Source organism: Mobula hypostoma, chromosome 13 (genome assembly GCF_963921235.1).
Source record: "Mobula hypostoma chromosome 13, sMobHyp1.1, whole genome shotgun sequence".
Taxonomy (NCBI): domain Eukaryota; kingdom Metazoa; phylum Chordata; class Chondrichthyes; order Myliobatiformes; family Myliobatidae; genus Mobula; species Mobula hypostoma.
The window spans coordinates 91,095,745-91,108,087 of NC_086109.1; the positions used below are offsets into that span (position 1 = coordinate 91,095,745).

Below are 12,343 nucleotides of genomic sequence, written 5' to 3' on the forward strand. Positions count from 1 at the left end.
TCTTAAGACCTTTTGGGAGATTAATAAATATCTGATTAATATTAATAATTGAACTACTGCCATTTATGGTAAACAGTTCTAAGTTTACCCTTGATGTTGCAAAATACATGCTTAACATTAATTTATCAGAAGAAATATTATGGTGCCTCTTAGGTAAAGTTGCAAAGCATTTCTAATATGCAAAATATGCTTTATATGTGAATATAGCAGATAATTGCAGACATCCACACCCTACAAGCACAAACTGATCTGGATTTGCAGTCGCAAAGATGTCAAGGTTGACAGTGTTCACTGGCAATATCGCACACAAACCCAACTTCTGTATGTGTTTTTTTGTTATCCGCATGTTGCTCTCAATGAGATCCTGCTCCCGGTGTGTGATACTGCAGTATTTGCAAATGCTATCAACATCAGTCACTTAATGTGAATTTCAACTTTTGGTGCATTATTAAGTTGGATCTGTGAAGTCTGCATCAGCATATTCTGCAAAGGAACAAGACTTTTTTGATAGCACTAACTTTTAGAAAAATGCTAAAAATGTACTGTTGAATGATGTGTAGCTAAATTTTTGATTCCACACTGTGCTAATTACTGTTGAACAACATCTCTGTCCATGAAAAAAAATACAACTGTGCAAATTTTTGCTTTAGAGTAAAGTTTTAATTTTGTGAGCTTAAACTGCTCTGAGGCAAATTTTTGGTCACCCTTCATGTCTCAATCTTTATTTTCCCTTTAGTAAAATTATTATTATAATGTGACTTATAACCTAGTTACTAGCATCACTTTATAACATACAATTTATAGATCCAGAGTAACAATTATTTTGTTCTCCTTTACGCTTGTGTACTGGAAAATATAATAAACAATCTTGCATCTTGAATCTTCTTTTTTTACCACAGTTAGCCCTCCGAAATTCTTCAAATGAGATGTCCATCATATGATTATGATTAATAACTTTTGGATTCAAGGTCATTTTGAAATAAAGGATATGGATGCTCTGGATATAGATAGGGGTCTCACTAAATTCTTGTGGGAAGATTTATTTGAGGAACAAGCTTTGTTCCTTTGCTACAGAATCTGAGGTATTGAGATGAATATTTCACGGACTGACTTTATATATTTTTTATATAAATATATATATAACATTGAACAGTATAACATAGTACAGGAACTTTGGCTCACTTTTCTTATAGGATATTTAATATCATGCTGCAGAATTGGGATTGGCATAGATAACTTGGTTTAATGAAAACAGAAAAGGTTAGGGATACTCAGAAAGTTTGGCAGCATCTGTGGAGACAAGACGAAGAATTAAAATTGCAGTCAATAACCCTTTCTCATCCTGAGCATCCACCTTCAGATTTTCAGCATTTGCAGCTTTTGTTTTTACTCTTCAATAGCTAGGTTTAATGTCTCTTATTAAAAATTACTTGGAGAATCATTGGCATTAAATTTCTTTTTAATGAATTGTGAACTCCACTGATATTTTGAGACATGATTCAAGATTAGCATTTGTGAATGATACAAACAATTGCTTTGATCAAAATGCGGCTGAATGACATTGTCATGATCAGTGCTCATATTACAGTGATATTGCCTCAAGGAATATGTGGCAGAGGCTACCTCTATGATATTCCATTTGATTGGGGAAGTATGTTCACTAAAATCTTTAAAAAGAGAATTGAATAAATACTTGATCACTCAAGTACAGTATTTATTACTTGAAATACTCTAAATCAATTATAAAGTTGTGGACACCAAGAGGTGGGATTAATTTAATAACTTCAAACAAAAAGATAACAATAACTTCTTTTAGAGTCATAGAGTCACAGAAAATAACAGCTCAGCACAGAGACAGGCCCTTCGAGCCATCTAGTTCATGCCGAAACATTTAAAAAGCCTACTCCCATTGACCTGCACCGCGACCATAGCCACTTCTCTTAAACGTTGAAATCAAACTTGCATGCACCACTTGCGCTAGCAGCTTGTTCCGCACTCTCACGACCCTCTGAGTGAAGAAGTTTCCCTCATGTTCACCTTAAACTTTTCACTTTTCACCCTTAACCCATGACTTCTGGTTGTAGTCCCACCCAACCTCAGTGGAAAAAGCCTGTCTGCATTTAACTTATCTACACCCCTCATAATTTTGTATACCTCTATCAAGTCTTCTCTTAATTTTCTATGTTCTAAGGAATAAAGTCCTAACCTAACCTATTCAATCTTTCCTTACAACTCAGGTCCTCTGGACCCTGCAACATCCTTGTAAATTTATCTGTACTCGTTCAACCTTATTTACATCTTTCCTGTAGTAAGTAGGTGACCAAAACTGCACACAATTCTCCAAATTTTCTCCACCATCCTAAGATTCTATATTGTAAAAATTGTTTGTACAGAGCATCCACTGTATCACCACAAGAAACTTAACCAGTTATCTTACTTTAATCATAACTAATAACCTGAGGTGGGATTAACTTAATAACTTCAACAAAAAAAAACTTCTGTTTCCCCACCATCTTAATATTCAACTATGTACAATTGTTTGTGCAGAGCTTCCATTATATTGCAACAAAAACTTAACCACAAGTTATGGTGCTCAAATCATAATTGATAACCTGACAGCTATTGGCTTTCTAACTTCCCGTAATTTTGGATTGTGATATTCCAGGAATCATCAAGCAATTGTAGAGTTTGCATTAAGTAATTTGAAAGTACTCTCCAAACATACAACATTCAGAAATCATGCCTCCTTAATGTGCTTTCAATCACCAATCCCATCAAATCCCCACTTGTACCTTTCTTGTAAACGCTGCTGAAAACCTCCCTACTTATTGATTTACAGTGAACTTTCTGCACAGAGCAAAAGATATGGTAAATTAAACAAATCAAGGGTTTTAAATCAAATCATTAAGTCTAGCTCATAGGTCTAATATTCATTGGACTAAGTTTCAGACCTTTTCTGCTAGAGTGTATAACGCAGCAAACAGAAAAATAGTGTTGGTATAATTACATATCTTTTCATTTAAATAACATTATTTTACTGTGTTGTTCTTGGTTACTGTATGCCAGAAAGCAGGAAACTGGAACATCAACTGCTTCAATTAGTAATTAATTTTTAAACAACACTCACTGTATGCTTTATAAAATGCAAAGAAAACCCATTAAACCCATTAGTCAGCAATTCACTGGTTAATATGATGATATATTTCATATGAAAATGCTTTCATGAATAAGATGCAACTTAGTAAATGACTCAAATGTGTTCTCTACACCAGCTTTCCACACTATCAAAGCTGTTCTTCCACATCGCTAACATCACAGTATGCCCCGTGTCAGCTCTAATACAGTCCTGGTCTTCTTTTGTGTAGTGTGGCGGGTAGCACATTGCTTTACAGCACCAGTGATCACCCTTTGGGGTTCAATCCCCAACACTGCCTGTAAGGAGGTTGTAAGTTCTCCCCATGACCAAGTCGGTTTCCTCTGGGGGCACCGCTTCCCTCCCGCATTACAAAGGCCTACAGCTTAGGGTTAGTAAGTTGTAGGCACTCTATGTCAGTGTTGGAAGCATGCTGACACTTGCGGGCTGCCCAGCACAATCATCGCTGTCTCGATTTGTTGCATTTCATTGTATGTTTCAATGTATGTGTGACAAATAAAGCAAATCTTCTTTAAAACTTTTTAACAAATACCATTCAGGGCTTCTAGAGGCATAAGAGTTTTTCCTTTATTCCTTAACTTCAATTCATTCTTTATTCATCCTCTTAGGAGTTTGGCAAAACAGACCAGCAACAGAGCACCAAAAAAGGTAAACTTTGAGTCAATAATGTGAATGAATCAGTTATATGGTGAAAGGTTGTGAATTACAAATTCATCCATATTTTTCTTAGCACCAAGAATCTGATGTCAGGCTTTTTTTTTTCTAGAGTTGAAATTATTTACAGCTATTTCTGGATGGAATTATGTCAGATGTTCAACTAGGCATTTGCAATCAAGATCTACTCATGCATTAGATTCAGTCTTCATACAGGCTGCATATCATTTCATTGGCAAGTAAATAAGGCCATATTAATCTAGCAGTAGTCGACACTGGGCACTTCTGGAAGAACCAGCTTTCAATATGACAATGATACGTTGGGTTGTGCTCAACTCTGCTAAACTGCAATACTTGCTTCTCATCTTTACACTCTCTTTTCCATCCAGGAAGATACCAACATACTGATCTCATCTCCTGAGTTCCTACGTTCTCTGCACCCTAGATCAAAGTTTCGATTTTCATATTGCTCTGATCAGGCCCAACTACTCATCAAGCCATAACTACAAGATATTCTGTAGATGCTGGAAATCCAGAGCAACACATACAAAATGCTGAAGAAAAATCAGCAGACCATGCAGGATCTATGGAGCAGTTGATATTTCGTGCCGAGACCCTTCATCAAGGGCTCTTTCCCCCTTCCATTATAATCCTGATGAAGGGTCTTGGCCCAAAGCATCAACTGTGTATTCCCCTCCACAGATGCTACTTGACCTGCTGAGTTCATCCAGCATTTTGTGTGTTACTCACCTAACTAAACACTGGGTGGAGTGTTGGTCCATAGTGTGCAAAAAAAAAAGAGCCATGGGAACTGTAGCTGTAGCAAAAAACCTAAGGACCTTTTAGGTCACATGTTAAGTTCTAGGATGACGTGTTATAGCAGATGATCCAGTACCAATGCTACATAAGACTGCAATATTTGATAAGAAACAAAATAATCAGAAATAAGAGTTCCAAATTATATCTAGGGTTCCATTTCTATTTCCATCAAAACATTTTAGTTGCTTATGCCATTTGTTGTCAGCACAGTATTACTTTATATGGGTTGACCATGTAATACATTGCGCCAATCCCAAGTAACTTCATCAGTATTCACCTTTGCTTCAGTATTCACTAGTGAAAAGGATATTGGCAATTGTGGGGATGACTTACAGTGGACTGAAATGCTTGAGTGTGTAGACATTAAGAAAGAGAATGTGCTGGACCTTTTAAAAGGTATTAAGTTAGGTGAGTCGCCAGGACTGGACAGGATATACCCCAGGCTACTGTGGGAAGCAAGGGAGGAGGTTGATGAGCCTCTGGTGATAATCTTTGCATCATCAATAGGGACGAGAGAAGTACCAGAGGACTGGAAGGTTGCAAAAGTTTTTCCCTTGTTCAAGAAAGGGAGTAGAGATAACCCAGGAAATTATAGACCAGTGAGTCTTACTTCAGTGGTGGGCAAGTTGTTGGGAAGATCCTGAGAGGTAGGATTTGTGAGCATTTGGCGAGACATAATCTGATTAGGGATAGTCAGCATGGCTTTGTCAAGGGCAGGCCTTGCTTTACAAGCCTGATTGAATTCTTTGAGGATGTAACAAAATACATTGATGAGGGTAGAGCAGTGGATGTAATGTATATGGATTTCAGTAAAGCATTTGATAAGGTTCCTCATGTGAGGCTCATTCAGAAAGTAACGAGGCATGGGATTCAAGGAGACCTTGCTTTGTAAATCCAGAATTGGCTTGACCACAGAAGGCAATGGTTCATATTCTGCATGGAGGTCGGTGACCAGTGGCGTTCCACAGAGATCTGTTCTGGGACCCTTCCTCTTTATGATTTTTATAAATGACCTGAATGAAGAAGTAGAAGTGTGGACTAGTAAGTTTGCTGATGACACAAAGGTTGGGGGTGTTGTGGATAGTCTGGAGGGTTGTCAGAGGTTACAGTGGGACATCGATAGGATGCAGAACTGGGCTGAGAAGTGGCAGATGGACTTCAACCCAGATAAGTGTGAAGTGGTTCATTTTAGTAGGTCAAATTTGAAGACAGAATATAATATTAATGGTAAGACTTTTGGCCGTGTGGAGGATCAGTGAGATCTTGGGGTCCATGTCCATAGGACACTCAAAGCTGCTGCGCAGATTGACAGTGTTGTTAAGAAGGTGTATGGTGTGTTGGCCTTCATTAACTATAGGATTGAGTTCAAGAGCCAGGAGGTAATGTTACAGCTATATAACACCTTAGTTAGACTCCACTTGGAGTACTGTGTTCAGTTCTGGTCACTTTATTACAGGAAGGATGTGGATACTACAGAGAGAGTGCAGAGGAGATTTATAAGGGTCCTGCTGAAGGGATTCGATCCAAAACATCGACTGTACTTTTTTCCATAGATGCTGCCTGGTCTGCTGAGTTCCTCCAGCATTTTGTGTGTATTGCTTGGATTTCCAGCATCTGCAGATTTTCTCCTGTTTACAAGGATGTTGCCTGGATTGGAGAGCATGTCTTATGAGAATAGGCTGAGCAAACTTGGCCTTTTCTCCTTGGAGAGACAGAGGATAAGAAGTGACCTGATAGAGGTGTATAAGATGATGAAAGGCATCGATCATGTGGATAGCCAGAGGCTTCTTCCCAGGGCTGAAATGGCTAACACAAGGGGGCATAGTTTTAAGGTGGTTGGAAGTAGGTACAAGAGGGATGTCAGAGGTAAGTTGTTCCACACAGAAGAGTGGTTGGTGCGTGGAATGTACTGCCAGCGAAGGTGGTAGAGGTGGATACAATAGGGTCTTTTAAGAGACTCTTAGATAGGTACATGGAATTTAGAAAAATAGAGTGCTAGACATTTACAAAATGGAGAAGATAACAGCATCTGTTAATCATAAGGGAACAATTTTATTCATACTGGAAAAAATGGTTTAACTACATAACACCTCATAGCCCTCAAAGTTGCTGGTGAACGCAGCAGGCCAAGCAGCATCTATAGGAAGAGGCGCAGTCGACGTTTCAGGCCGAGACCCTTCGTCAGGACTAACTGAAGGAACTCTTCCTTCAGTTAGTCCTGACGAAGGGTCTCGGCCTGAAACGTCGACTGCGCCTCTTCCTATAGATGCTGCTTGGCCTGCTGCGTTCACCAGCAACTTTGATGTATGTTGCTTGAATTTCCAGCATCTGCAGAATTCCTGTTGTTTACCTCATAGGCCTGATTTTATTCTCACAAGTCAATGAATATGTTGTAAAAAAAAAAGATCACTCCCTACTCTGTACATAGTTTTCTTCTTTCGATTGTTCTTTCTTTCCTCTCCTTCCTGTAAGTGTATACCTTCGATTACTATTATGTGGAGATTTGTGACAAATATGATTATATGATATATATGTACAGTATCTGAAATACATCTTAGGGAATGTTTGTTTGATGATGAAATTCAATAAAAAATAAATTACAAAAAAAAGTGAAATAGAGGGCTATGCAGTAGGGAAATTCTAGGCAGCTTCTAGAGTAGGTTATATGGTTGGCACAACATTGTGGGCTGACGAGCCTGTAATGTGCTGTAGATTTTCTATGTTTCATCAGGACTCAATACTGATGAAAGGTCTCAGCACAAAATGTTGACTATTTATTCCTCTCCATAGATGCTGCCTGACCTGCTGAGTTCCTCCAGCATTTTGTGTTTTTTACTCTAGATTTCCAGCATCTGCAGAATTGACTGTGTTTATGATTTCCAATCTCATCTCCACATCTCCATTATCACTGTAACGTATCAAATAAGGTTGTTGATGAGATGAGCTGGACCTTTCTAAAAACAACTTGGAGTTTTACCTGATGAGATCTGAAATGGTAGCTTAGAGTGCTACATAATTTTTAAGGCAAAGTGATTAAGAAGGGAAGAGCTCTATAATAAATGCCATCAGTCTTATGAACACTTGAATTTTAGTCTATTATAAACCAAGTCCACCTGTACATACACAGGTATACCTCATTGTATATAGTTCATGATTATTTGCACTATTGTTTTGTTTGCTTTTTGATTCTGTACAGCGAGAGCTCAGGGAAACCGGCATCAAATTCCCTGTATGTGTCCACTTACTTGGCGACAATAAAGGATTCTGATTCTGATTCTGATTCTGATTCAATAATTATACATGGATTCTGGACAGAGACACTTCATGGGCTCAAAGGCTTTTTCTATTCCAACTACCTAATCAAAGGCAAGGAGAACAGATTTTAGGGAAAATTACAAAACTCCATACTGACAGTCCTTTTGTTATGGTCACCTACTTCTGCTTGGTTCAAAAGTGAACAATTTCTATGCTTGATAAATAAAAACAATTTTCTTAAGTTTTAATCAAACAGCTCAACCAATGCCCTCCATGTGCTCATTAAGGAGGGTAGGTAAGTTCATGGGAAGGCAGGGAAAAGTACTTGACAGCAAAGGCCAACAGGAATTGTATTTTATTTTCCTTCCCTGTCTTATGATATTGTAGTACAATGTGGTGTCTCAATAACATGAAAACATTTTCATACTGAACTGGTCCTCACACAATGCTTTCCATACCTTTGGCTCATGAAACTCATAAGGGACCATTTGCTTGTCATGCAGGTGTGGCACTGCATTGATGTCTTTAGTTGGCAATGTTGTCATCATCGACGGTGCAGGAATAATAGTCCCCCTCTTTAGCAGTGCTCTGGAATTCAGCATGCCTCGATGGTCTGGTTCATCAGTACTGGTCTCACTAATCACTATGTAGTATGATTTTTGGGGGTAAGAACCTGAAAACGGGCAACAGCAATTTAATTTTAGAAGATATAGTGCGGTAAGCATTGATTTTAATGCTAAATAAAATATGATAAGTAAAATAATGTTAAATAAAAGTAAATCGTTTAAGTTACAGATCACAGGTGAAGCTTTGCATCGAGCGACCTGAACTTATAAAACACTCCATGTGACTCAGTAATGTTTCACTGAGATTAAGATTATAAAGTGTCACTTGGGTCTAAATAATAGTGCTCGACTATTTAAATATGTAAATGTAATTTTAAAGAGTAGGTTTTCAAGTTCTATTTACACATGTTATACAAGTAATATCAGGCGACCAAATCCAGCAGAGGTTAGCCCCTTGAATTTTATACCTTGAAGAGAACTTTCACCAATGATGGCCTCATATGCTCACACCCTTTCAATTGTTAAAGGGTTCATTTATTATCGAATATAGAACTCTGAGATTCCTCTTCTCCATATAGGTGTAAAACAAGAAGAAGAAAAAGAATGGCATCACAATCATCAACCCCCAAACCCTCTTCCCCACATGAAATGCAGCAAGAATACTGGCCACCAAATACTCCTCTCCCTGGACACAAAAACAAAAAGAACATTGACCCCCAAACCACCTCCCCCCGCATGAAACACAAGAAGAACATCGGTAGTAGAAAAAAGTAAGCAGTAAAAATTGTTCTAGTACCTAATGGTCATTCTGCATTGGCACAAATCTCTATAAACCTTTTTATTTTTCTATCTCTATCTCCTCGTCAACTCACTTGATCCAACAACACTTTCTGTGGCTCAGTGTCAAATCTTGATTGATAATATTTTATCAGTCGGGCTCAGCAAGCAGCATATATGCCTGTGTCAAAAAGTTATTTTTCAGCTTAATTCAGGCACATATTTTGGACAGACACTTCAGTGCAGTATGAGAATGCTTGAATGTTGGGAGTGCTGTCTTTCAAATGATTTAGCCGTGACCCTCTTTAGGTTGAAGGAAAAGATCCCAAGGCACTGTTCAGAGAAGAACAAGATTTCCCAGTGGTAAGGGCAACCTTTACCCACCAACCAATGCAACCCGAAAGACACTAACTAAGCAGTTATTTAATTTACATTTTAATTCACAGGACCATACTCCATTCAGATTGGCTGTGATATTTACATACAAAATAGTAACTATATTTGCAAAAAAGTAATTGTTCATGAAGCAGTTCGATACCCTCTGAGAATTTCATGTAAATTCTTCCTTTCTAGCTGTAACTATGGGAAAATATACTTTGGATGCTTCATGAAAATGACATGACTTTACATTCTAATTATTGAGACTATTTTTCCTTTGAGAGTTGCTTAAATGGAACATTGAAAGAGTAAACATTCTCAGTCCTTACCCCACGATATAATAACTCGGGCTAGCACTGCCACCAGCCACGTTGAAACCAATGCCCAAAGGAGTACAGTGCACCAGTAAACTAGTCTTTTTTTTACTTCACTACTCAATTAATTTTGAATGTATACTCTAAACAGGATATTTACAAAGACCTATCGGATGATGATTTATATCCTACTTGTGACACTGAACTCATCCATGACTTTCCTTCTCATGCGCTAGGTTACTTATAGGACACACATCACATTCTGCAGACCCTCACGATGTACCGCTACAAGATTCTACATCATATGAATGAATAGTATAATAAAAATAATCTCCACTCCTGTGTTTCTTTTCTTTCTTCCCTATTAACTGTTTTTACAGATATCAGCAAAATTACTTACTTCTGAGTATTTTAAATTCCATTTTCCTGAAGTTTTTAATAATGATGAGAATGATATCAAAGATTCCAGCTTCCTTTCTGCACTTTGCTCGTGGTTTCTTTGTGTGTGAGCCCAGACAGTGAGTCTTGACAGGTCATTAAATCAAGATGGGCGTTACAATGAATCATACACACAGAAAATGCTGGAGGAACACAGCAAGTCAGGCAGCATCTATGGAAAGGACCTCTGAGCAGAGACCCTTCTTCAAGGTTTTGGCTTGGACCATCAGCTTTCCACAGATTCCTTTCCATAGATTCTGCCTGACCTGCTGAGTTAATCCAGCATTTTCTGTGTGTTACTTTGGATTTCCAACATCTGCAGAATCTCTGTGTTTGAATCATATAGTGATTTCTAATGTACATGTATAAATGCATACATACATACACATCAAATATGTACAAACAACCAATCAAGAGGGGAACTTAAAAACAGTTGAGTGTAATACAGGGCACCAACATTGACCTTAGAGCTTCAATTGCTTCCATGAACTCTGCATGGACTCAAACCTTCTGGGACCTTTGGACCTGTGTACACCAAGCACTGCCCTGGTTGAAGTTCAGATGAAAAAGAAAGAGCTGTCTTTAGCATTCTTTTACCATATATTTCTGGGGGTGGCTTTCTGTATTTCTCTCGGTTATCATGCATAATTGCCACTTTGTGTTGGATAGGAGGAGGGTCAAGACTTAACCCGGCTGCCGGAGGAATTAGGCCACGTTCAGTCAAACTCAAAATACCTAGAAGGGAAGAAAATACTATTAATGACAAATGTGAAAATTTCAGAATAACTCTGACACTGACAGTACGTTGTAGATGCAGTGGTTTCAATGGTGGCATGAGGCAGATTCTGGACTTCACTCCTGTCATAATAGGTACAAACAGTCCACACTGAGAGGGCTACAGATTAGATCATGTCTGTTCATGTGGTACCAAGAGAGTGCTGGAATCTCATTAAGATCATTACTGGTGGCTCGTAGTGTGCCTGCTGCCCTTTCACTGTGTTTTATTGATGGGGGAGGCGGGGGGAAGCTTGTGAAGGTTGAAGTGCTAGTGACACCAGGCTCCAATTAAATGCAGCCAGCAAACTATGAAGGGTTTTGCAGTTTGGAATCATTCAACAGGGAAAAGACCGTTCCATAGAAATGGAGATTAGCATGATCACAGTGGATGGCAATGTAGAAGCTGACAGGCAGAGGATTGGCATCTATCGTCTTTTACCTTTCCTACTCCCCTCTCATCTACACATTCTTTTATATACTCGCTTCTCTGATTTCCCTTATCAAAGATACTGCATGTTCTTCTCCTTCATGTTTTTTTACATGATTCATTGAATTATCATGGATTAAAACGTTTCTTTATTGGATTCAGGAAGATGAGGCCAACTTTTCAGAAGATGCAAATCACTTGTTCTTCACCTGGAAAGCACAAACCCTGAAACTGATGCCAAGTGCACATGATAAATGAGGCATGAATGTGAGGGAACTAGGATAGTCATAGGAACAGAATTAGGACATTTGGTCAATTGACTTTGCTCTGCCATTCCATCATGACTGAATTATTATCCATCCCAAACCTATTTTCTTAACCTCCCCATAACCTTTGATGCCCTTACTGATCAAGAACCTATCAACCTCAGCTTTAAATATACCCAATGGCTTGGTCTCAACAGCCAAGTATGGCAATGAATTGCACAGATTCAAAAAAAAATTCCTCCTGATTTATGATCCAAAGGAATGTCCTTCAATTCTGAAGCTGTGCCCTCTGGTCCTAGACTCTCCCACTATTGGAAAAGTCCTCTCCACATCCACTCTATCTAGGCCTTTCAATATTCGATAGGTTGTAATGAGATCCGTTTTCTACACTCCAGCAAGTGCAGGTCCAGAGCCATCAAATGTTCAGAATTAGAACCATAATGGAGGAAAGCATAATTACATGTGAACTCTGCTGTAGAAGATTCAATTGTTGATTTTGTATCCAAGTTGATGTAAAA

At 38.4% G+C, this 12,343-nt stretch overlaps 1 protein-coding gene across 1 annotated transcript in view; it reads right to left on the bottom strand.

Annotated features, from left to right (window-relative positions):
• iqch (IQ motif containing H) overlaps nt 1-12,343 on the bottom strand; it is a 190,117-nt gene that overhangs the window by 143,404 nt on the left and 34,370 nt on the right. Inside the window, exons 7-8 of the mRNA XM_063066163.1 lie at nt 10,953-11,090; nt 8,341-8,555 (exon numbers count right to left, since the gene is read on the bottom strand). Coding sequence (XP_062922233.1) covers nt 8,341-8,555; nt 10,953-11,090 — 353 coding nt within the window. The remainder of the gene's footprint in view (nt 1-8,340; nt 8,556-10,952; nt 11,091-12,343) is intronic.